Source organism: Macadamia integrifolia, chromosome 9, assembly GCF_013358625.1.
Source record: "Macadamia integrifolia cultivar HAES 741 chromosome 9, SCU_Mint_v3, whole genome shotgun sequence".
Taxonomy (NCBI): domain Eukaryota; kingdom Viridiplantae; phylum Streptophyta; class Magnoliopsida; order Proteales; family Proteaceae; genus Macadamia; species Macadamia integrifolia.
In genome coordinates, this window is record NC_056565.1 from 32,266,454 (window position 1) to 32,289,527 (window position 23,074).

At 38.5% G+C, this 23,074-nt stretch overlaps 1 protein-coding gene across 4 annotated transcripts; it reads right to left on the bottom strand.

Annotated features, from left to right (window-relative positions):
• Positions 1-132: 132 nt before the first annotated feature.
• LOC122089297 (ribokinase-like) lies at positions 133-15,738 on the bottom strand. Of its 4 annotated transcripts, none has more exons than XM_042658901.1 (12): positions 15,331-15,735; positions 15,047-15,136; positions 14,833-14,910; positions 14,584-14,658; positions 14,036-14,088; positions 12,872-13,022; positions 10,362-10,472; positions 9,882-10,008; positions 9,617-9,720; positions 1,797-1,935; positions 481-533; positions 133-415 (listed from the first exon to the last, which is right to left on the bottom strand). In XM_042658901.1, the coding sequence occupies exons 1-12, from the start codon at positions 15,427-15,429 to the stop codon at positions 332-334; spliced, it is 1,164 nt and encodes a 387-aa protein (XP_042514835.1). In that variant the 5' UTR covers positions 15,430-15,735; the 3' UTR covers positions 133-331. The 4 variants fall into 4 exon arrangements, with proteins under 4 accessions (XP_042514835.1, XP_042514836.1, XP_042514837.1 ...); XM_042658902.1 differs by having other exon boundaries at positions 9,617-9,717; positions 15,331-15,733; XM_042658903.1 differs by lacking the exon at positions 1,797-1,935 and having other exon boundaries at positions 15,331-15,738.
• Positions 15,739-23,074: the final 7,336 nt, after the last annotated feature.

Here is a 23,074-nt window from a genome sequence, read left to right on the forward strand (position 1 = left end):
GGTTGAGTGCAAATCTGATTTATCTTTTTAAAATTGAGACAGACCAGAAATAGGATCTAAAGGACTAACAGCAAAGAATAAGAAGATTAACAAATGGAAGATGAGAATGGGAAAATAACAGATGGCATACTCTTTCCACCAAGCAAATTTCATCATCCCGAATTTTATTAGGTAAAACACCAAATATACAATATGCTTGATTGCTTACTGTTACAACAAATGCAGAAACAACTCCAGAAGTGGCATCTTTTGGGGGTGCTTGGGCAGATGAGCTCATCTGCCAACTACACTATATTTGATTTCCAATACAAACTGCTAATAGGTTGATGCTCTAACATAAAAATGGACCCAGGCGTGGATCTGTTCGCCATGGAAGACCACTTCGAGCCCCTAAAGCTCTGCATCCAGCTGCTGCCTGCAGAAAATGCACAGGTCAGATAATTTCGTCTTTAATATTTGCACTAGATGGAATATCCTTACCACTTGAGCAGCAAAGGGCAGCATTTTCTCTGGTGGCATATCTGCACAAATAGCTAACAACCAACACAGAACAAGAATAAGTAAATCCCTATCTATCATCATCCTCTACCAAGAAAATGCCAGAGATTGTAAGACATGTTTTTGAAATGATTGATAAACTAAATGGATCTTCTGAAGAATAGCCAGATTAAGAAGGTATAGATTCTTTTTGTCACATAAAAAAACATGCAATTCTCAGAGCAACTAGCGAACATAATTTTATCCACTAGCAGTGCTTCCATCAAACATCAAGGAAACAAAGAATCACTACCACTGAATTCGGACACATTAACATAATCATGATGACAGTTGATGGGTGGGTGAGAGTCTGAACAATCCTATTTCCTGTTCAAGGTGTTGTAATGTCACTAAGGTTTACTTTAAGTCCCAAATTTTTGACGTTTACATACATGCACATGCATGGAGTGGACAAAGCTTTATCCAGATTATTTGAGGTTGTTGGCCAAACAAAACCAGCTCCAACAATACAATCAATCTAGGGCCATATCTTTATTTAATCATGGGCAAGAATAATGCACATGTGCTGGGTCCAGAATGCACCTTTTTGGGACAGTCTTAATACTAATTTATTACTCCAATGTGGTGGCAGGCTAGAAGATATCCACATGTTTGGCACATGAACCTCTTTTCAAGTAGTGAGTTTCAGTTTCAAATACCCCCAAACTCCTGATGCCAAAGAAAGTGAAGTGGACTCAACTAATTGATGATCTGGATCACCCACATCACCAAAATAGGAGAGTTTCTGCAGGTCAAGGAAACCATCTCCATTATACTGAGACCCAAACCCCCCCCCCCACACACACACACAAAAAAGGAGAAAAAAATCACTCAGGCATATTTAATGGAAGAGCGCTCCGCCAGGCCAATATAACCACAGATAAAAAGAGATTATCCAAGGAAATATTGTCAGATAATTTATTGAGATTTTTTCTACTCAAAACTCATCTGCATATGAAATGACAAAACAACTATAAACATCCCCATGAATGCCAAGGTATCAACTAAATTGTTTGTTAATTTTGAAATGTCTAAAATAAATATAATACAATACAATGTACTTCAACTACTTCATAAATTAAAAAGAAAAGACCACATCAATTTAACACATGTTTAAAAGGATTAGAACCCCTTCAATAATTTCCAAAACAAAGTGATCAAGGCAACCCATTAAAAGAAAGAGCAAGAGTGACAAAACACGCACGCACGCACGCATGCATGCACACATCCACACAGAAATACACATCGTTTTCACTCACCATAAAGAATTGCTCCAATAAATGCATCTCCAGCACCAGTGGTGTCAACAAGCTCTGAAGCTGGTATCTTCTCAGCCGTTCCCACTAGTAACTTCCCATTCACCCTCCCAATCCCATCTGCTCTCAACCTCATCATTGACTGAGATTCAAGAAAAACTGCAAATTTTCTAAATTCCAATAAAATTTTTAACAACGTTATTTCAAAGCAACGCAAATAGTCGCTAATAAGTAAAAAACTATTCCAATACCACCACAAATTCTTTGAGTAATCATATAAAACCAGGCAAAGCTCAGGATCGGAGCCAACAACATATAATTCTAAGGCTAAAGGCTGGGACCACGCGAGCAGATCATCCACATAAGGTTCACAACTAAGATAAACAGCCATTCTGCAATTTGAGGTTTGAGTTCATTCTCAAATGGGAGAGGGTTCGCCATGCAAGAGAATTTTTTTTTTTTACAAATCATGGCACATGTAATAGTTTCGTCCAATAAGGGTTCACAAGGTCAGGGAGGAGAGTGTTAGTGCTGAATCCACATGGTCAGGATGTGAGACAACGAGGGAGAGCATCACCACACTGTCGGCGTCGGGATCTTTTTACCTTTTCAAATATAATTTCACTCTTCATTCCCAACCTCTCCCCCTCCCAAAAAAAAAAAACCCCCAAAATATGTTGTTGATTGAACTTATAAAAGAGGGGGCATGGTGTAGGGAGTTCAGTCACCCTTCCAAAGGTTTAAACAAGAAGCACTAACTGCACTCCTAGCAGGTTTCAAAACAGCTAAGAAGCAAAGGTAAATTAAGACAGAATCAAGAAAAAGATAAAAACTATCATCAAGTCCACCAAAACAAAAGAAAAATTCAACACCCACTAACAAATAGGGGTGCAAGTTTGGCTCTGACGGCCCGAACCCGCCCTTGGCCCGCCCTAATCCCAAACAAGTACCGACCCAAAAATTTTGGCCCTGAGGGCCGACCTGACCTTGAAATTTCTGACCCTGACCCTGAGTCAGGGTCAGGGCGGGTAAGGGTAGATGTCTTTGGCCCGCCTAGCCCTCCTTGAACCCGGCCCTGATTTTTGCCCCTGATGTTAACCCTGGTTGTGATCTTGATGCTAACCCTAAATTTAACCTAATTTTATATATTGTTTGACATTGAGTCATTGACACCTCAAAACTCCCAATATATCTTCTCATCGATCTCTCTTGCTGTTGTTTACCAAAAAAAAAATGATCTCTCTTGCTTTTTTTTACCAAGAAATTTGTAACTTTGTATTTTGTATCTCCTCTTTATTATGAATATTTTTTATTTTTAAGTTATTTCATATTTTGCAGGTTCAGGGTCAGGGTCAAGGTCAAGGTATACCCAGCCCTTGATGGCAAGGTTAGGGTCAGGGTCATCTCGGCCCGACCCTGAAAAATCAGGGCCAATCAGGGAGGGTAAGGGTTGGGCTAAACCCTGAAGGGTAGGGCCAGGGTTGAAGTTTTGCGACCCTGAGTCAGGGTCAGGGCGGGTTTGGGCCCAGTTAAGGGGACTCAGGGTTGGGTAAGGGTTTTAAGAAACCTAGCCCAACCCGGCCCTGTTGCACCCCTACTAACAAACAATTCAACAATCAACCCACACCCACCTTACCCCATCAGACTAGTCATCCCTCTGGCTCATGATCCCCTTGAGCCCCGGCCTTTTCTACCAGTAGAATTCTTAATCACACCAAATTACTCAAACAATATAACCAGTCCTACTTTTCTAACATTTATTCAAATAAGATTTCCTTCTCAACCTAAAAAAGTAGTTGCTAGTCCTTTTGTCTGTAAATTAATATCCTGTAATACATTGAAATCTGACTCAGATTTATTTTTTACCATTGTAGAATCAAGGTGACTTAAAGAGGGGATACCAGACCATTGAGGGTGCATTAGTATTTGGTAAATGTTAAAAATCATTCATTAAATGTAACTACACTACAGAACAACTTTAGGGTTTTTGCCCTAGGAATTACCATTTTGCCACTGGACTATAATTTGAATTTTCATTTTAATATCAACCCTAATATTGATTTATTTAATTAAAAATATGATATACATATACATAATATCCACATATACAACTAACAAACAAAGTGGATAATATCTAAATAACCCTAACAAAATCGTGGGGGACATGTCTTTGTCACTTCAATTTATGGTGATGAGAGAGAAAAACACAAATCTAACAAGATCCCTATTGTTAGAGGTTTCCTAAATCAATTCTAACCAAACAAGCCCCAACTAACAAACAACCTTAACTAACTAATTGTTGTTAATTAATCATTTAAAAAAAGGAGGCTTCCCCAATAAAATCATGGACTTCACTTCTGAAACTTGGACAACCTTAAGCATAAAATAAGGGATTTGAAAAAGTAAAAGAGAGAGAAAGTTAAGAGTTTGAATTGGAATGGGAGCTTGGCACTATGAATAGGAGAGAGAGAGAGAGAGTTGGAGATAAAGTAGGGAAGGGGGAGAGAAGCCAAAACATGGCTTTCTTGTCTCTCACCCTTTACTTAAATCAAAGAAAAGTAGAAAAAGAAAAAGATCATGGGAAAGAAAAAGGAGAAAGATCAAAAGAAGAAAGAGAATAACAGGGGATCGAAGGAGGCTACATACTTGGGCTTTCTCCTCCATTAGTTATTGAATTGAAGCACTAGAAGAAAGAATGGGTTGCTCCAACAAAGTTCCAAAAACCCAGAATTTCTAATTCCCCTATTCTAATATCCGATTGAGGCTAAGGTGAGTGAAACCTCTACCCTAACTTGCTTATGTTTACAAGAATTATCCAAAACAGAATTTTATGAACACTCGATCTATTTTAAACCCTGGATTTCATGGTGTTTCATCATTAAAAATCTGATTTTGCAAACCTAATGTTATGTACATGGGAGATTGAGGAATGCATTTGATTTTGTTCCACATTTTGCATTATGTGTTCACAATAATTTTTTTTTTTCAAATCTAGCATTGATTACATAATGTTAGTTACTGATATTATGTGTTAAATTGTCATTATGATTGCATGGAATAATGTACTATGTGCAATACATGATTCTTATACCACATGAGTTTTTATCTGTGCATGTTTTTTATTTTAGTTTACATAAATTTATGGTTTTTCATATATGAGATGCATTGTTTGTTGTGATAATGGTGCTTTACATTACAGGCCTTGACTAAAGGAGGGATGCGAGATTTCCTTGGTCATTTATAGTTGTTGTTTTGATATTTTTGAACAAAAATTGAAGCTGATTTCATGTTCACATAGAGGCCGACTAGGGTGGGATGAAGGTATTGATCACACTTGAATTCTAACTTATTTATATGTACATGTATTTTTGTTCTTGGATAATTTTATTATTATTGTCTCGCCTTATCAACATTGGCGTTAAAATGTTGAGGTGAGGATTGGTTCATTAGACTTTTTCTTAATGAAGATGTGGACTACTGGATGACGCAACCTACCTCGGCAGGATCTACCAATTGTTACTTTACTATGAGGTGGTATGACTTGGTCTTTGGAAGGTTGGACACTAGATAGCTTCTGCATGTTGAGTGGAGGCAATGTGGTACTGTGACGTATTGGCCATTACTGGATAGTATTTTCGATTCATTGATTACTTTTCTTTTGAGTTATCATTGTACTTATGCCGAGATAAAAATATAACAATGTAAGTATATGCGGGATGTTTGCTGTTACTCAAAAGAAAAGTAAACAATGAATACCATACATACTTACATTACTACATTTACATCGCCGCTTAAGTACATATCATAACTCAAAAGAAAAGTAAACAACGAATCGACAATATCATCTATGAATGGCCAATGCATCGCAATACCACATTGCCTTAGCTCAAGATCCAAAAACTCGCAGATGCTATCTAGTGTCCAACCTCCCAAAGACTGATTCATACTGCCCAAAGGTAAAGTAACAATTGGTAGATCCTGCTGAGGGTAGGTTGCGTCATCTAATAATCCATAATTCCACTAAAGAAAAGTCCAATGAACCAATTCTCACCTCAACATTATAATGCCAATGTTGGCAAGGCGAGACAATAACAATAAAATCGTCTAATAACGAAAATACATATAAATACAAATAAGTTTGGAATTCAAGTGTGATCAATGCCCTCATTTTATCTCAGTCGATCTCTATGTGAACATGTAAGTTTTTTGTTAAAAAATCATCAAAACAAAAACTATAAATAACAAAACAATGACCAAGGAAGTTTCGCCTCTCGCCTCAATCAAGGCCGGTAATGTAAAACACCATTAACAAAACAAACAATGCATCTCATATATGAAAAACAGTAAATAAAAATAAATAAAATAAAAACTCATGTTATATAAGAATCATGTAATGCACATAATACACTACTCCATGTAAACATAATCACAACTTAACACATAATATCGGTAACAAACATTATGTAATCAATGCTCAATTTGAAAAAAAATTCTAATGTGTACACAATGCAAATTATGGAACAAAATCCAATTCATTCCTTAATCTCCCATGTGTATAACATTATGTTTGAAAAATCAAAATTTTTATGACAAAACATCATGAAATCCAAGGTTTAGAATAGATCTAGTGTTCATAAAATTCTGTTTTGGATACTTGTAAACATAAGCAAGTTAGGGTAGAGTTTCCACTCATCTTAGCCTCAATCTGATGTTAGGATAAGGGAATTAGAAATTCTGGGCTTTTGGAACTTTGTTGAAGCAGCCCAATCTCTCTTCCAATGCTTTAACTTGATCACCAATGGAGGACAAAGCACAAGTATGTAGCCTCCTTCGATCCCTCCTCTTTCTTGATTCTCTCTCTCTCTCTTTTTTTTATTCTATTTTACTTCTTTGATTTAAAGGAAATTTACCGCGCCACCCCCTGGAGAATGCCACAATGTTAAGACCACCCCCTCTATTTTACCAAATTATTCTCAGACCCCCTATTGTCAGTCAATGTTAAGTGTGGAGTTAAAATGACCATTATACCCTTACCAGTTACCATTAAAAACTCTTAACCTTATCTGTTGGGGCCAATAAAAGGAACTCTTAACCAGAAAATGGTCTTTGATTTCTCACAAACCAACCATGTAGGAAGAAGGAAGCCATGGAAGAAACCTTCCATTTCTCTCACAGCAATTGCCTCCGATGTATTCTCAGACCCTATTTTCTCTTCTCCAACCTTCAATTCTCCTCTGTTTCCCGAATAGTGCCTCTTCACTGTCGCATTCTCTACTCCAAAACTTCAATCTCCCTCCCCAACAAGCCCTCCAAAACCCCCAAACTTCCTTATCCCCTGAACCCCAATCCGACACCGACCCCAACTTTCAGTTCCGAGAGAAAGTTTTTGAATCGGAGTCCATCGGCATCGACCTCTTCTCCCTCGTCAACCACTACCCTCCGATCATCTCCTCATCTCTTGAAAACATCAAATCCAATGTCGATTTCATGCGCTCTATGGGTTTCACTCCGCCTGAGTTCCGACGAATCTGTGGTATGTGCCTGGAGATTCTGAATTCCAGGGTTTCACATTGGCTTCTCTGAGTAGAAACGTGACATGGCTGAGCGTTCGAGACAAGGAACACAAAACTATCAGGCAGAAAGCCTTTTTTAATCAACAATTTAAAGACTAAAAACAAACAAAAATAGCAAAGAAAAATGATCTATGGAAGTACCTTCGTTGACCTTTGTTACGATTTTACATTTTGCAGTGGATATTGACTGCGAATTCATCATAATGAGCTTGGGATCACTCTTCTATGCTCTTTGTAATGGTGGGTGTTTTATAAAACAAGTTTGGAACTCTTGGTGAGGACTAGAAAGTGACGAGAATAGAGATTCTCTCCCTCTGGTTAGCAAAAAGAAAAAAAAAATGTGGAAAGTCGATGTGCGCTTATTCCGGCATTTCAACTGCCAAGAGCAGTGGTGGTGGCGTTATGAGAGAGCCAATGAGACGGAAAAGTTGAAGGAAGATGGTCAGAAAAGCAATCATCCAAGGTGTCGCCGCTGGTTGTACCGGCGAGTTCATGAACTCTTCGCCGTTGGAAGGTGGTCAGAAGAGTTCATCGAGATCGCTCGTCTGCGATGTCGAGAAGCGGCTCCGTCAGACCCTTTACTTCCTTCAAGGGGTTGGTATAGCAGGGGTCGATAAGCACACTTCGTTGTTATCTTGTAGTGTTGAGGATAAGTTCATTCCGAGGATTGAATACTAAGAGAACATTGGGTTTTCTTATAAAGACGCCATTTCTATGGTGAAGAGGTTTCCTCAGCTGTTGTGTTACAGTATCAGAGGCAATTTTGAGCCAAAATTTGATTACTTTATGGTGGAAATGGGGAGAAATTTGAAGGAATTGAAGGAGTTTCTCATTTAGTTTGCAGAATAGGATAAAACCAAGGCACCGATCTTGTGCGGAGAAAGGGGTTTTCTTTCCTCTTCCTGGGTCGTTGCCTGCTTCATTGGGTAAGCTCAGCAAGCTCCAGACTCTTATGGTAAGAGTATTTTTGATACTTCCTATTTCATAAGGGCATTTTGATATCTAAAATAAAATATAGTTGCTGACATCAGCAATTATAGTATATTCCTTAACAGTGATTGACGGTAAGGGGGTCTGAGAATAATTTGGTGAAACAGAGGGGGTGGTCTTATCATTTTGGCATTCTCTAGGGGGTGGCACGGTAAATTTCCCTTGATTTAAATAGAGGGTGAGACAATTGAGCCACGCTTTCGCTTCTTTCCCCTGCCTACTTTATCTCCAACTCTCTCTCTCTCCCACTCACAATGCCAAGCTTTCATTCCAATTCAAATTCTTAATTTACTCTCTTTTCCTTTTTCAAATCCCTTATTTTATGCTCATGGTTGTCCAAGTTTCAAAAGGGGAAGTTCACGATTTTATTAGGGAAGCCTCCTTTTGTTAATTATTAATTAATAACAATTAGTTAATTAAAGTTGTTTGTTAGTTATGGCTTGTTTGATTAAAATTAATTTAGGAAACCTCCAACAATAGGGATCTTGTTAGATTTGTGTCTCTCTCTCTCCTCCTTATCATCATAAAATATCACAAATTAAAGTGATAAAGGCCTTCGCCACGATTTTGCTATGGTTTGGGTTAGGGTTAGTTAGGTATTATCCACTTTGTTAGTTAGTTGTACATGTGGATATTACGAATATGTATATCTTATTCTTAATTAATTAAATCAGTATTAGGGTTGATTTTAAAATCAGAAAATTAAAATGAAGTGACAAATTATGGTCTAGTATGGTAAATCAGGGTTCAGGGGCAAAATGGTAATTCCAAGGGCAAAAACCATAAAGTTGTTCTACAGTGTAGTTACATCTAATGAATGATTTTTAACACTTAACTAGTACTGATACACCCTCAATGGTCTGGTATCCCCACTTTAAGTCATCCTGACCGTACAACGGTCCAAAGACAAAAATACCACTGAGTCAGATTTCAGGGTATTTGCATGTCACGTGTCAATTTTCATTTATCTAGAAGATCTAAAGGGATAATTTGCTTATCTAGAAATGTGCAACCCTTTTTCCTTTTTCATAAAGAAGAGACTAATTTCCTTCCATAATTTATAATCAAAGAATAACAACACATATAAAAACTATGCTGCGGTTTCAACCACTGCTCTATATTGGTGCAATTTATCAGCAAAATAAATAGATGTTTTTAATGGATATCACCTTAAAAATATGTTGCGTCACAGTTACCTTAAGATGACAAAAGGATTTAAAGAACTGAGTCAACCTTCAAGTTCGTCCAGCAATTCTATACCTTGGATGGAAGACATGTTGGGATAGTGTTTTCGCCATCAATTTTCTGCTTCAATAATTCAACCATACCATCCACCTCAATCTCGTCCAGCTCAGGAACTTCTGCTGAAGATGGTGATCAACGGGTAATTAGAACTGTAAAATACTAAACAAAGTCAATCTTTCCACACTCTCTCAACCCCGAAGTTAGGGGATCAGCCTCATCTCTCTGATGGTCAAAGACCAGGCACAGGCACAGGCACAGGCACAGGCACAGGCACACTCACCTTCTACACGTCTATCAAGCATTATGCAGCCATCTACTCCAAGGGTCACGATCACAAATTTGACATTTGGCAATCTCAGAAGAATGGATACCAGTGCACTTGGAATTGATGGTGCCTTTGTCCATGCCTGCCATAAGACAGAACTGATTGTTAGCTGAAAAGCTAGCAATCAAGACTGCAAGACTGCATACAATAGAAGGATCCATTTCCTCATCGATTTCAAAATTTTTACTCAAGAAAAGCTTATTAACAATCAAAGGTGCCAGCTAGCTCAGCTGTAAAGTCTCTGGCTAGTCCTAGCCAAGAATAGGGGTTGAATCCCTCCTTCACCTATTGTACTATATGTTCCATTCTCCTCTCCTGTAATCCCCCACCAAAACTTCAGGTGCATGTGAAATCCCCTTTAGCTGTATACAAAATCAATTTTTCTAAGAGAAGAAAGAAAAATCACAGTTTTATCCAATAATATCATTAACTTGCCTGAGGAAATTTCGCTGTGCATACAATATAATCTGCTAAACACAGAATATCATCCAATCCTTCCCTGGGCCTTTCAGCATCAATTAAAATAGGAATTTTCCTTCGAGTTGCCTGCACTAGAATATTTCAAGAGATGGTTTTACTTCCATACAAGGATTAAAGTATCAGCATCAGTGGCAGTATCAGCAAGTAATTTAAGAGACATATTGGGAAGTTGCATGGAAACACATGGATGTGCTAGAAAATCTTGATAAACACATTTACGTTCTTAGAGGAAAGATATATACGAATATATAACGACTTATTTCTTTGAGTCACGATAAACATATCTGAATACATAAAAATAGCTTTAGCTATGCATTAGAAACGCCAATTTTTTGACTGATTAATACCCAGACAGAAAATTTATTCAAGTTCAAGAATAAAAAAATTAACACTTCTGTCAATTAACATATGAGCAAACATCTCATTAAGCTCTCTTTAGGTTATCAAGTTCCCTTTTGTTCATAGGCAGTGAATTAATTAAAGCTTGCAAAGCAGATAAATTTTTTGATAATGGAAGAGCAATAGATTGGATCAAAGAGCAAATTACTAAACATGTTTTTCTTAATATATTTTGCATTATACTGAATTTGTATAGTTTAATGAGTTGCCACATAAAAGGCAATGTTAGACATGGGAGTGTCCATGTTATAGAGGATCAACACCATCTCATCAGTCAAGTTTCAGCAGAATGTGGGTATGAATATGGCTCAAAGTTACACAACTAAAAAAAACACCACCAACCACTACTATGAATATAGCAGAGGTTAGTCGCATTCTCCTAATTATTCACAACTTTGGATGCACTTTTAATCATATAGAATTCTTTAATTCTGGATTGAAGTTCAATTAATAAGATGGGTGGGGGTTCTCATAAAATGTACCACCCAATGCGTGAAACACTAACATATCAAATTTCGAACTTTGCGAAGTTCACTAACCTTAGTGAACATTAACACACTGGAAAACAGATATGGTGATGGAAAAAAGTAATTCCTTTGGAAGAGAATGAAAGCATTCCCTTGTATTTCCACACTGAGGCTTTGTGGGTTCTCACTTATAAGTTTGGCCAGTTGAGTCAACAGAAATTTCTCAAGGACAGAATGATGCAAAGAGTGATACCTAAACAAGAATTATAGTCTACATAGGAGAAAAATTATGCATGCGAAAGTATGGTCTCTCCAATATATTCAAGCTCAGCAGGTATCTTCCAGTTATGAAACCACTTTGTGAAAAGGCACTGGGAAAACCAGGGACAAGCTGCTGTAAGGTGTTAAAAGATTCCTGTCATGCTGAAAGTTAATAATGTGTTCGTGACATAATAAATAAAGATGCATGGGTTCCTGATCATTGAATACGCCTGCAAGAACTTTATTTTCCCATTTTAATGGGTGGATAAAATAATCAATTCTCAGCCTAACTGGGAGTTACTAGAGAAGGCCTTAAATGACAGAAATATGGAAAATAAGAGGGTCAGGAAATGAAACTCAGGAATCTTTTCTGTTTAATCCCCACACACTCTCTCACAAGTCAAAGGGAATCTGACATTCCTACAGATCAGCGGGGATCGAGGGAGTTCTACTAAGGTTCTCTTCCTAAATTTTTTGGACAACAGCCAAAGGTAAAATATTGACAGTAGATAACCTGATTACTAAAGGGCCATTTCCTTCCTAATGCGTATAACTTTCTCTAATGTGTATAATATGCTTGAGAGACGTTGAGTCAGAGAACCACCTCCTTATACACCTATCCTTATAGAGTTGGAAGGATGGACGGTGGTCTTCGAAATGTTAAGATAGTAGAAGAACCTGGCCAAGGGTAAATACACCATGTACGTAAGCTCCTGATGCTGTCACTTCTAGCTTAGGTAGGAGTTAGAAAAAGAGGATGGATTATACACCTGTTATTTATTATTACCACTATTATTTTTAATAAGTTTGTCAAATTTATGATTAAATGTCGATAAAAACTCCTTCCGTTCCACAAAGAAACTCCTCTAATCCATTTTATCCTATCTATCTCACAAATTAAGCAATGAGCCTTTATGCAGTTTACTATTTTGTTTGCTTGCATTGATTAATGCATTCATTTATTACCCAACTTCAGGAGAGTTTAGAGAAGTAACTGAAGGGACATATTTGAAGAAATGAGAGAATTTTTAATGCTTTAATGACTCTTCCTTAAACTTTGGGATTTTTCAAAGAAGAAGATCACTATAGGATGGAGGAAGTAGAGATGAAGAAATCCCTCCTTTTCCAACTTATAATATAGAACAATATGGTAAAAAAATATATATATATATGACAAAGGAAAGTAACAATATGATATTTCAGAATCTTGCTGAACGTGTACAAAAAATAGTTCCAAGGACTCTTATGAAAGATACTTTCAGGTTTCTATATCTACAAAACAAGAGGTTTTAATGCCATCGAATATCAGAAGAGAATGGAATGCTTTCTTGGAATTACCTCTTGTGCAACAATCAAAGCAGCCTCTGGAAATCTACCATCAAAGTATACAAATCTTGCTTCATCCAATGCAGATGATAAGCTTGCTAGAGAAAGATCATCTGGCACCATGGGAGGGTTTCCTGGAGAGAAAATACATGTACGGGTCTTCCTGAAAATAGTTACCAAAGTTAATAAACCGATGATGCACAACACATCTTCCAAACGTACAAAAGATGAGTTAATTGTTGAGGATGCACTTGTACATCCTGAGTTTAATGTCATTTTTTACTAGTGCTCAGACTAACCCACCTAGGTACTGATGTTTTCTGGGTAGCTAGGTGGCTTGACCCATCAACTTGCAGGTTCCTGGGTAATTAAACCTGTTCAGTTTGGCCAATATAAATTCATTATATTGGTCCAAAGCTCAAACCAGTCTGAGGCAATAGTTGTCTCAAAAGTTTCTCCTTTTTTTGCCTTTACATGTAATAAGCAATTGAAATAGTTTGTTTCGATGACAATACAGATAACCATTTTTCTTATTGCTGTTCTGGTTCCGGACAAAACAGAGGAATTCTTCATATGCTCAGGTCAAACCATGACACCACAAAATTGGAAAATTCCCTGCCTATTTCTTAAGGTGGATTGATGAGATATTTGGCGGCCCTTGATATGTGCTAAAAAGTGAAAAATACTTCAAGTCTGAATTTTGGCAGAGTATCACTCCACTGAATTACCGAGTACGTGGAAAATTGTATCAATGCCTACAAAAATATCTGTAATTCTCCAAGACATTTTATATTGACCAAATAAGAAGACTAAGTATGTTAAACATGAACCGTTTGCCTATGTATCAATGCTATATGATAAAAAGGTGAAGAAGATAAGATCTTCCAAAAAGAAAAAAAGTAGATTACTTCAGATGCAAATTTGCAAGGAATTAAAAAACTAAGAATATCAAAAGCTACAAGAAGTTTTCGAATGAATAAGGAGTTGAAGTGTCCAACAGAAAAGATTAGCTATTACGTGAAGGCCCAACTGGTAGATGAAGGCATCCAAGGTGCCAGAGTTTACCAATGTGGGATTATTCTCAACAATAGGGTTCACATCAATCAAATTTGGTGCTCCCAAATATCTTCTCCCTTTCAAAATGAAAATAATAATGCATACGGATAGATAACTCACGTTTGGGTGTCAACAATAACATAGGTGAATGGTGAATTTCCACCCTTAGAAACCTGGAAAAGAGAGAGGTATCAATAATATTAATTAAAAATTGAATAGGAAATTTAAACTGTCACTAGATGCAGAAACAAATGAACTGATAAAATTCTTGACAGAAATGAATATCAGGGCAGACATGAGACTTATCTATAGCAGACATTAGATTGAAAGAAAAAGAAGTATGTGAATCCACTTGTCACAATTCAATGTAATAAAAGAGTACTTCAAAACTCTTGGATGTATATGTTTCCCAAAGTGACAGTTGAGGCAACTCACAAATATTATTTTTTATTCTGTCTGATTTTTCTCACCAGTTTATAGTATTTTACATCAAATTCAGCCATGAGCACTAAAAGATCCATAAACAATTCCAATTATATTAGTTCCATAGTACAATGCCTGGATCTAATTGAACAGGTTACCCAAATAGTAAAAGGCTAGAAAAAATTAACATAAATTGATACACTTTGGCATAGAGTGTGGATGAACATTAAGCACAACAAGCTCACCAAAATATAAGAAGTATCTACACCTTCAGCTTTTAACTCCTCCAGTACAGCTCTCCCTTGAGTATCATCAGCAATCTAGTGATGACAAGCAGAAGCGTAAGGACATGAATTAAAATACCCAAATCACATTTTCTATTAATAAGCAACATACCCAAAAGTTTGATTCCAACCAGATCAGTAAAATGAGCAAGCTAAATGAGAAAATATATTTTCTATTAAAAAGAAAAAAAAAAAGTGAAAAATTAAGACCTTAGAAATGAGCCTTGGACTGAGACCCAAACGAGCAGCACAAGTCAAGGCATTCGCAGCATTGCCACCCCCTTGAAACTACCCAAAATTAAAACAAAAGGATTAATGTAAGACTCTGTTTATACTATAAATTGAAAGATTCATCGAATGAGAGGATTTATTGGCGAATCAAACCATTGAAGGCATTAGAAGGGCATTTTATAAGTGGGTGTACCTTCGAATTGGTGCAGCGAATCTTCTCATCGGGTTTAGGAAAAGCAGCCACCGCAGCCAAGAAATCCATCCCTGCACCGCCGCAACCCAACTACAATGCAAAAGGATAGTGGAGGAAAACTTTCTCCTTATTAAAATTAAAAATCAAAAATCAAAAGGGTATATGGGAAACGCTAAAATACGCCGGAGGACGCATGACACTGCAGAACTTCCGGTCTTCGTACAAAGTTACAGAAAATAAGCTTACAGGCCGGGAAGGAGGAAGGAAGGAGGAAGGGAACCTACAACGATGCGCTTCTCAGGGAGTGGAGGAAGCGAAGGTGAAGGTGAAGGTGAAGCTCCTTCTGGTGATGGCAGCTGGTACGACGGAGATGACGACGACATGTTCCACCACTTCTTCCTCAGTTCAACTTCCTGTGGTACTGCAACTCCTGGTATCGTGAACCGTCAACGCAAGAAGAAGAAGAAGAAGAAGAAGAAGGGGAAGAGTCAGGTTGTGAAACGCGTGGTGTTACTCTTAGGCGTCAACGGTAGTGTGTGACACCAGATTACTTCACATTACAATATTACATATTTATTATTATCATCTTCTTCTGGGCTTTTCTGCAGTGAAGAATGAGTTGAGTTGTGACTTGTCGGAGAATTGGAGTTTTTTTTTTTTGGTAAATTGGAGAATTGGAGTTGGGTGGAGGACGTAAGAAAAACCCAAAAGGTATGAAATTTGCGGGCATCTCACGTATGCAGTGGGCTACTGGTTGATGTATGTATGTGATACCATTGGTAGTGGGCTTGGTGGAATGGACATCTGAATAGATTATTGATGGCATCTTTTGGGGAATTTTTTTTTGCTGCAATCTGGATTGTATTGTAGGAACTTTTCTGTTACTTGGACTCGTAACCACAGAAATAGAATAATTCATTTTTTGCATAGAGAAAGCCGAGTGTTGTGCTGTCTTCTGTTGAGTAATGCAGTTTTACTTTGCTTATAGCTTTCGAAGAGTAGTTGCACAGTGAAGTCAAGCATTAGCAACGTCTTGCCCAAGTTTCAGAGGCGAGCACCGAGTTAGCGAGGAAAGAGAAGCTTTGCACAAGGAGAGAAAGCAAAAGCTGATTTTTTTATCCCTTGCTTGCCCCGCAGACTTTAAACTATTTAGACTTTCCTACGGAGTCTTGCCCTCCTCACTAAAAAAGGCCCAACCGGGATAATCATCGAGTCTAGCCAAAGAAAGAGCCTTATGGGTTGGGATATTGGAGTTGTGGGACATTGGCAATATACTGGCTGGGAAAGATAGGTTTCTCCTTTATCCAGATGGGTGATTGAATCTTGTTCTTCCTATATAAGTAAGAAGTTTAATTGATTCAAGCTATTCATATTCATAAATATCTTTTTAAGTTTTAGTATTTTCCAAAATTTCTTTTGTGGGAATGTGGCCCTAAAAAAAGAAACCGTGACATCTTTCAAATGGTTCTCTGGTTATAAAAAGATCTTGTAGTTGATGTAATGTGATTTTTTCTCCAAGAGAAAAAAACCCAACAGTATTATGGATGCATTTCTTATGAAAGGAGAGACTTGGCCAATCAGCTTTACGGTGCTTGGTGGGTCTCTTTTGAGTTTCTCGTCGAGCACTTTGACTACATTTCTCAACCAAATGCCTTCCACTCCCCTCTGGATCTTCTTCAAGATTCCGCTGCGTTTCTTGTTCTTCCTAATGTATTCGGTAGTGTTTGCTATGCTCACGATCATCATCCTCATAGAAAGTTTAATCCTCGTGGGTGGCAATCTAGCAGTCAGTTCTCGTTGAAGGTTTTGATCTCACGACTGAAGCTGAATGGGGTGGTGAGACCCTGGGGCTTGGTTGACTTATTGAGAAGCAACCTCTGCCCAGATTATCAGGCCTAGAAGATGAATCACCAGCCCCTCCCCATGACACCGTTGCGCTCCGCACAGAAAATGGTCAAAAACAAAAAAAGGTGCAACACGAAGACTTCCCAGGAGGTCACCCATCCTAATACTGCACTATTCCTATTTTGCCACTACTAGTAAGAAACTAATTAAGCTTTTGTTTTGTAATAGGATTTGGTTTGATTAAGCTTTGTTTTCTAAGTTGTAATGGTCATAATCTTCTTCTTCTTCTTCTTCTTCTTCTTCTCTCTCTCTCTCTCTCTCTCTCTCTCTCTCTCTCTCTCTCTTTAAATAAATAAATAAATATATATATATATATATATAAGAACAACCATAATATCATTTATCTTTTTTATTAAAGATTTGCATTACATATTTCTGGGCCTTCAACCCACTTGAGAACGGAATTTTAGAGTAGGCACGTAGATTTAAATAGGTTTGCATCCCATTTAAGGTAGCCCGATTAAAGCCCGACATCGACCAACCTGATTATAAACCATACATGTAATACCCTACTTTTTAAACCCGGTCTGATTACGCTGTTGACCCGATTTAACCATGCAGGGACCGAACCAGAGGGAATTAGAGTGGGTTCTTTATGGGCTATGATGGCAAGGGTGACCTTAAACACCGGCTGACCCGACAAGTCCGAGCCAGTGCCAGAAGAGACGGGAGTGCCCAAGCCGTGTACATGCACCTACCATAAGGCCATGTACGGATAAAAACAGGTATTGTAGCCGTATATTAAGGTATATACGTATACTACATCGTATGCTAGGGTAGGGTTCGCGCCAGGCCCGAACTCTGTCAAAATCCCAAGTTTTGGCCCTCAGGTGGGCGGACAGGTGGGCGCACCCACCCACCTGAGTGACCCATCCATGTGCACTATTTAGTTATTTAGGAAGTATATATATAGCATTTATGATTTTCTTTTCTTTTCATTTATGACACCCGTACGTTGGTGAGGATAGTAAAGAGGAGAGAGAAAAGAAAGGGAAGAAGAAGGGAAGAGAAGGAAGAGGAAGAAGAGAAGGATTTCAGTGGCGCCGAAGCTTGATCTTCCCATTTCGGCGCCGGGAGAGTGATCTTCAACCCTAGATCTACATTTAGAGGTAAGCAAAGTTGGGTTCTTTAAACATTCACCATACCCAAGCTTAAACCCTTGATTCGAGTAGGGTTTCTTGAGATCTTGTAAATCCCCTTTGAAATAATGAATCTAAGGTTTAATAGATGATTTATGTGTTGATCTTGAAGGATTTGAAGAGGTATTGACAAGGTGGAAGAAGCATTGTGGGTTTGAAGTAATTTGGAGGGTTTGAAGTTGTTCTTGAGCAAAGAAGGTAAGATGGTTTCCCATCACTTGAATCTAACCTAGATCTAGGTTAGGACCATCCTATAAGACCTTGAAGGTGTGAAGAATGGGTTGGGAAAAGCCCCATTTGAATCCCCAAAGAATGGAGGAAGTTGGGAAGAAACAGCAGGTTTCCTGCTAAGACCGGTGGGTGGAACTGGTGGGCCATCTGGCCCGCCTGTGGGCACCCACCTGAGAGGGCAGGGCCTTCGGGCCCAACCGGCGGGCTAACCTGCGGGCCACCCTGCCCGCCGATCTTAGCAGGGCTCCCTGGCCCAACCGACGGGTCAGACCGGTGGGCCAACCGGCGGGCCCCTACCCGCCAGTCCAAATTGGTGGGTAGAACCGGTGGGCCAGACAGCCCACCTGTCTGACCCACTTGTGTGGCCCGAAGGTGATTCTTACGTCCGATTGAACCCAAATCGGACGTGCGACCTTCTTTTAACGTTCTAAACATGATTTTGTCATCGGATCTCGTTAATTTTGATCCTAAAATGGTGAAGTACTAACCCCGCTCAATTATGTTAGATTCACCAAATCCTATCCGTTTCGCACCGGATCTCACCCGTACCGAACAGGAATCCTTGTACGCTACAGGTAAGTGGGGAGAGGACGTTTGGCCTTATTTCAAGGCATTGTTTGGCATTCATTTAAATATATCTAGTCTAGTCATGCCATCATGAATATGCTATATAGATTAGTCATCCTTCCATTGTTATGCATGTGTGATATGTTTATTTTCTAAATGCCAAATGACGAGATGCTTATGTGATGAAGGTTTACATCATTGTGCATAATGCATTGATAGACTTAGTAATGTTGCTTAGGTGGATGTGATTTAAAATGTATTGCATGGCATGTAGTGCATATGATTGTGTTTTGATATGTGGACTGTTGTGTGGTCTATCTTACCACTTACTGAGCTAGTGAGCTCATCCCACGGGTACCCTCTTTTTAGATGATTTTGCAGGTCATACATCTGAGGAGCACGGGGTGGGTCTTACAGTCGAGTTTCCTGAACAGGACTGGTGGGCCCCTGAAGAGTTAGAGCACGGCATTGACTGCTCGTCCGAGAGTTGTGCTGCGGGACCGCAGTTCTGATGCCGTGCTGAGCTCCACTTCTGAGGCCGAGCTGAGCTCTACTATGTGATGCCCAGCTGGGCTCAACCCTTGATGCCGAGCTGAGCTCTAGCCTTTGTTGCCTAGCCGAGCTGAGCTGTGTACTCTGATTATTTTGATGGTTTCCTTTATGTACTTAATATATGAATTGTATTTTTATTGTGTAAATATCATGCCTTCGGGCCCACATGTATATAATTATCGTATCACAATTCGGGTATCAAGTATTATGGGATTATTCACAGGTAAAACTTAGTCTTCCGCTGATCTGATGAGCTTATATTAGTTGTGTGTATGCTGTGGTGGAATACAGTATCAGATGATCCTGGCAGGTTTGGGTTAACCGGTGTTAACCCGGTCACAGGCCCGGTTCTGTGAGAACGGGGTGTGACAATACATGCCCTCAAAGCTAGACCCGTTTACTTAAACCGGCGTTCACAATGCAAGGTTTCTAAATGGTCAAGTTCAACTAGGCCTAACCGAGACTAGCCCGATCCAGCCGATTGACACCCCTAGACAACACTTCCAATCCTTCACTATGGGTATGGATTTTCTTATTGACACATTTTTCAAGAAGTTGATAATTTCTAATCTTAATTTTTTTTTTTTGAACTTTTTAGTATTACAAGCTTTTCGTTTCAACAGGGATAAAAAAATCCTATTATTTTACATGTATACTCAAAAAATTTATGAAACAATGACAACTCTTAAAAATCACAATTACTTAAGGCATAATTTTCCCTTAAAAATTACAGTAATTTTTTTTTAATTTATTTTAAATCAGAAGGTGATAGAAGGAATATATTAATTCGAAGATTTGGAGTTGCATTAAATTAGTTGAACATAATGGCAATAGTATGTGAATCCCTACAACCTTACACTTTTCCATCATCATAACGCATGAGTTCATATCAACTTCCAATCAAACAAGGCAGGTGTATAAGTTAAGCCCTAGCACACTACCAAACGATAACTAATAATTGCTAAAACCATGGTGTAATTACCAAAGGAAAGAGAGCAGAGTGGTTGCGAGGAGAGAAACTAAGCAAGACTGCAAGAGAAAGCAAGCTATGCAATCCGGTTTAAAATCCAAATAAATGTATATTTAATGCTCTCTATCGTTGTATGCCTTGTTTTTTGTTACATGCAATTCGGTTTGAAAAATTATGGACATATCACGTAGTAGGATTGGGCTCTCTCTCCTGAGCGGTGATCGCACAGGTCTTGCACATAGTTATTTAGGTGAGATTGTCACATGTCCATACGACAATCCAAAGGCAACCAATGCCTCTTTCTTCGTGCCTCTGTCAGTGCCTCGTTCTCCATGCCTTGTTGGGTGCTGTTGGACTGTCGCCTAGACACATGACGATCTCTAGGTAGCTATGGGCCGACCTGGACGATCATCACTAAGGAGAGGAGCTAGATCCACTTAGTGTGGGCACAAGTTAAGCCCAAAAACCCCAAGTTTTGCATGAAGCCCACCCAAAAAATATCTGGGCTTGGGCTTTGGTTTCAGCCCCTTGGTTATTATGAAAAGTTCTGATTTATTTTAAAATTTATAAAAGGAGGAGTTTAGGTGTGCCGCCAGTTTTTCTATAGCGAACGACCAATGAAAGAGTTGGGATGGGAGTCGCTGTGGTTTTCAGCCACTTGGTTATTATTAAAATTTCTGATTTTATTTTTAAATTTATGAAGGGAGGAGTTTCGGTGTGCGGCCGTCTATTCTGGAGCTAGCAACTCAACTAATGAGAGGACTGGGATGAGAGGGACATAGGAGACATTTCGAAGGGAAAGAGAAGAGAGATAGACATAGATTTAGGTAGCCTTTTCCCATTTATAAAGGCCCGAACTAGCCCCAATATGATGAAATGGGTTTGGGCATAGGCTGGGTCACGTCTGGTCAATCAGTACACATGGTATCTATCTATAAATAAATCTCTCTCTTTTTATGAGTCGTCTTGTTTATTATAGACGGACTGAAAGATTATTATATCTAGGCTAGCTTGACCTTACAAGCAACTATGGCAAGCACTACCTCACCTCAGACTCTCATTTTAGTAGTGAGTTGAGTGGGAATTGGCTATTTCAAAATTAATTAGTCTGCCCAGTAGAGTCCATTGGAAGTCATCCATTATTATTATAACATCAAAGGTGTATGTGGTTTTATCCAATTTCATTCAATTGCAAGCGACATTATACAATTGATAGGTTGAATCCAGTTTCATTCCATTTCGATAGTTTAGACATTCAATGGGTGAGATTTGTGTTCATCAAATTAATTGAATCTGTAATAGGTTAATGGGCGTAAATCATATCCGGCTCTCTTAGTTCTTAATTCAACGAGAAAGTTAAATCAGATTATCCTTGTGTCCGGTTTCCTTCAATTGTTGCCAGTTTCGTATGTTTCGGCCAAATGATCAATTTTGGTACTAATTTAAGAAGATACATCAAAAAAATAAATGACAGAGAGTACGGATCAAGTTTTCCTTCAGCAATGGTGAATGAACATTCATTCACCATGGCGGTTTCAGATGCGTTTTGTGGGGTTCAGCTCCACCTAGGAAAATCTTACCATGCACCCACATTGCTGCCTCATCAGCCTTCCCTAATGTTGACCGGTAGAAAAAATATTTCACAAATCTTGTTTTCGATCATTTCACATTTTCATGGATGAATCAAGATGAGAGTAGATAGATAAAATCAACAGTGTCAATGCAACTCTCAAGTTCTTGCGGAACTACAAGAATAACGTCCAAATAAGGCATTTTGGGTGGATTCGATAGCACCTATGGTTGAGGACCATAGTGAAATGTGGTCTTTGAAAGGTAGCATGGCCCTTGCACTAGCAAAGGGGTCAATGGGAGCATGTGCGAAAGCATCAACATGAATCAGATTTTTAGATTTTATGAGTGCTCCTAAGTCATCGAGTTGAATATTGAGCAAATACGAAGCCCCAAACTACGAAATTGCTCCATGGACATAGGCTTGTAGCTGAACCACGTAAAATTCTAGTATCATGGGCATTATTATTTGTGCATCTATTGGAGTGCTATCTGTTGCATGATGCATGTGTGCACCCACTAGGCCTCGCTACAAGATTGTTTATAGATGTTTGTTTGCCTATGGATGAAAGGTGGGTATACTACATGACTATATGGTAAATTGCATAGGATGAGGAAAATTATAATCGGCAATCATATCATTTGAATAGATTAATGGCAGTGTGATCAGCTAACAATTAAAAAAGAAGAATTTTTAAATACACCGATTCACCCCTCTCAATGTCAAATGCCGGGTTCATTAGATATTCTTGTCAAACCACGTAAAACCTTGTGTGCAACTGTATTGTTGTTTGTTTGTAATTTTTATTATTTTTTTGCATCGTTTTAATTCTTATTTTCCACATCTTTTTTTCAGTATCTTGATTATTACCTAGTACATTTGGATGCATCACAATTTGTTTGTGGGTTTCGGAGCTCGAGTTATATCCTACTCTCTCTATCTGACGGAGGAGGGACAGAATCCCCATCCTGGGGGAACGATGCAACTAAACACCAAAGACTTAATGACTTTAAAATTTCTATCCTGTTTATTCCATGTACTTCTTATGGTACCACTAATTTGATGGGGTGCCTTTCTCCTTTTTTTTTTTTTTT

Coding starts and splice junctions, on each gene's coding strand:
- LOC122089297 (XM_042658901.1), bottom strand. CDS start 15,429: ATGTCGTCGTCATCTCCGTCGTACCAGCTGCCATCACCAGAAGGAGCT. Junction 14,089..14,583: donor TAGATACTTCTTATATTTTG/GTGAGCTTGTTG, acceptor TCTCTTTTCCAG/GTTTCTAAGGGTGGAAATTC. Junction 416..480: donor TGCCCTTTGCTGCTCAAGTG/GTAAGGATATTC, acceptor CATTTTCTGCAG/GCAGCAGCTGGATGCAGAGC.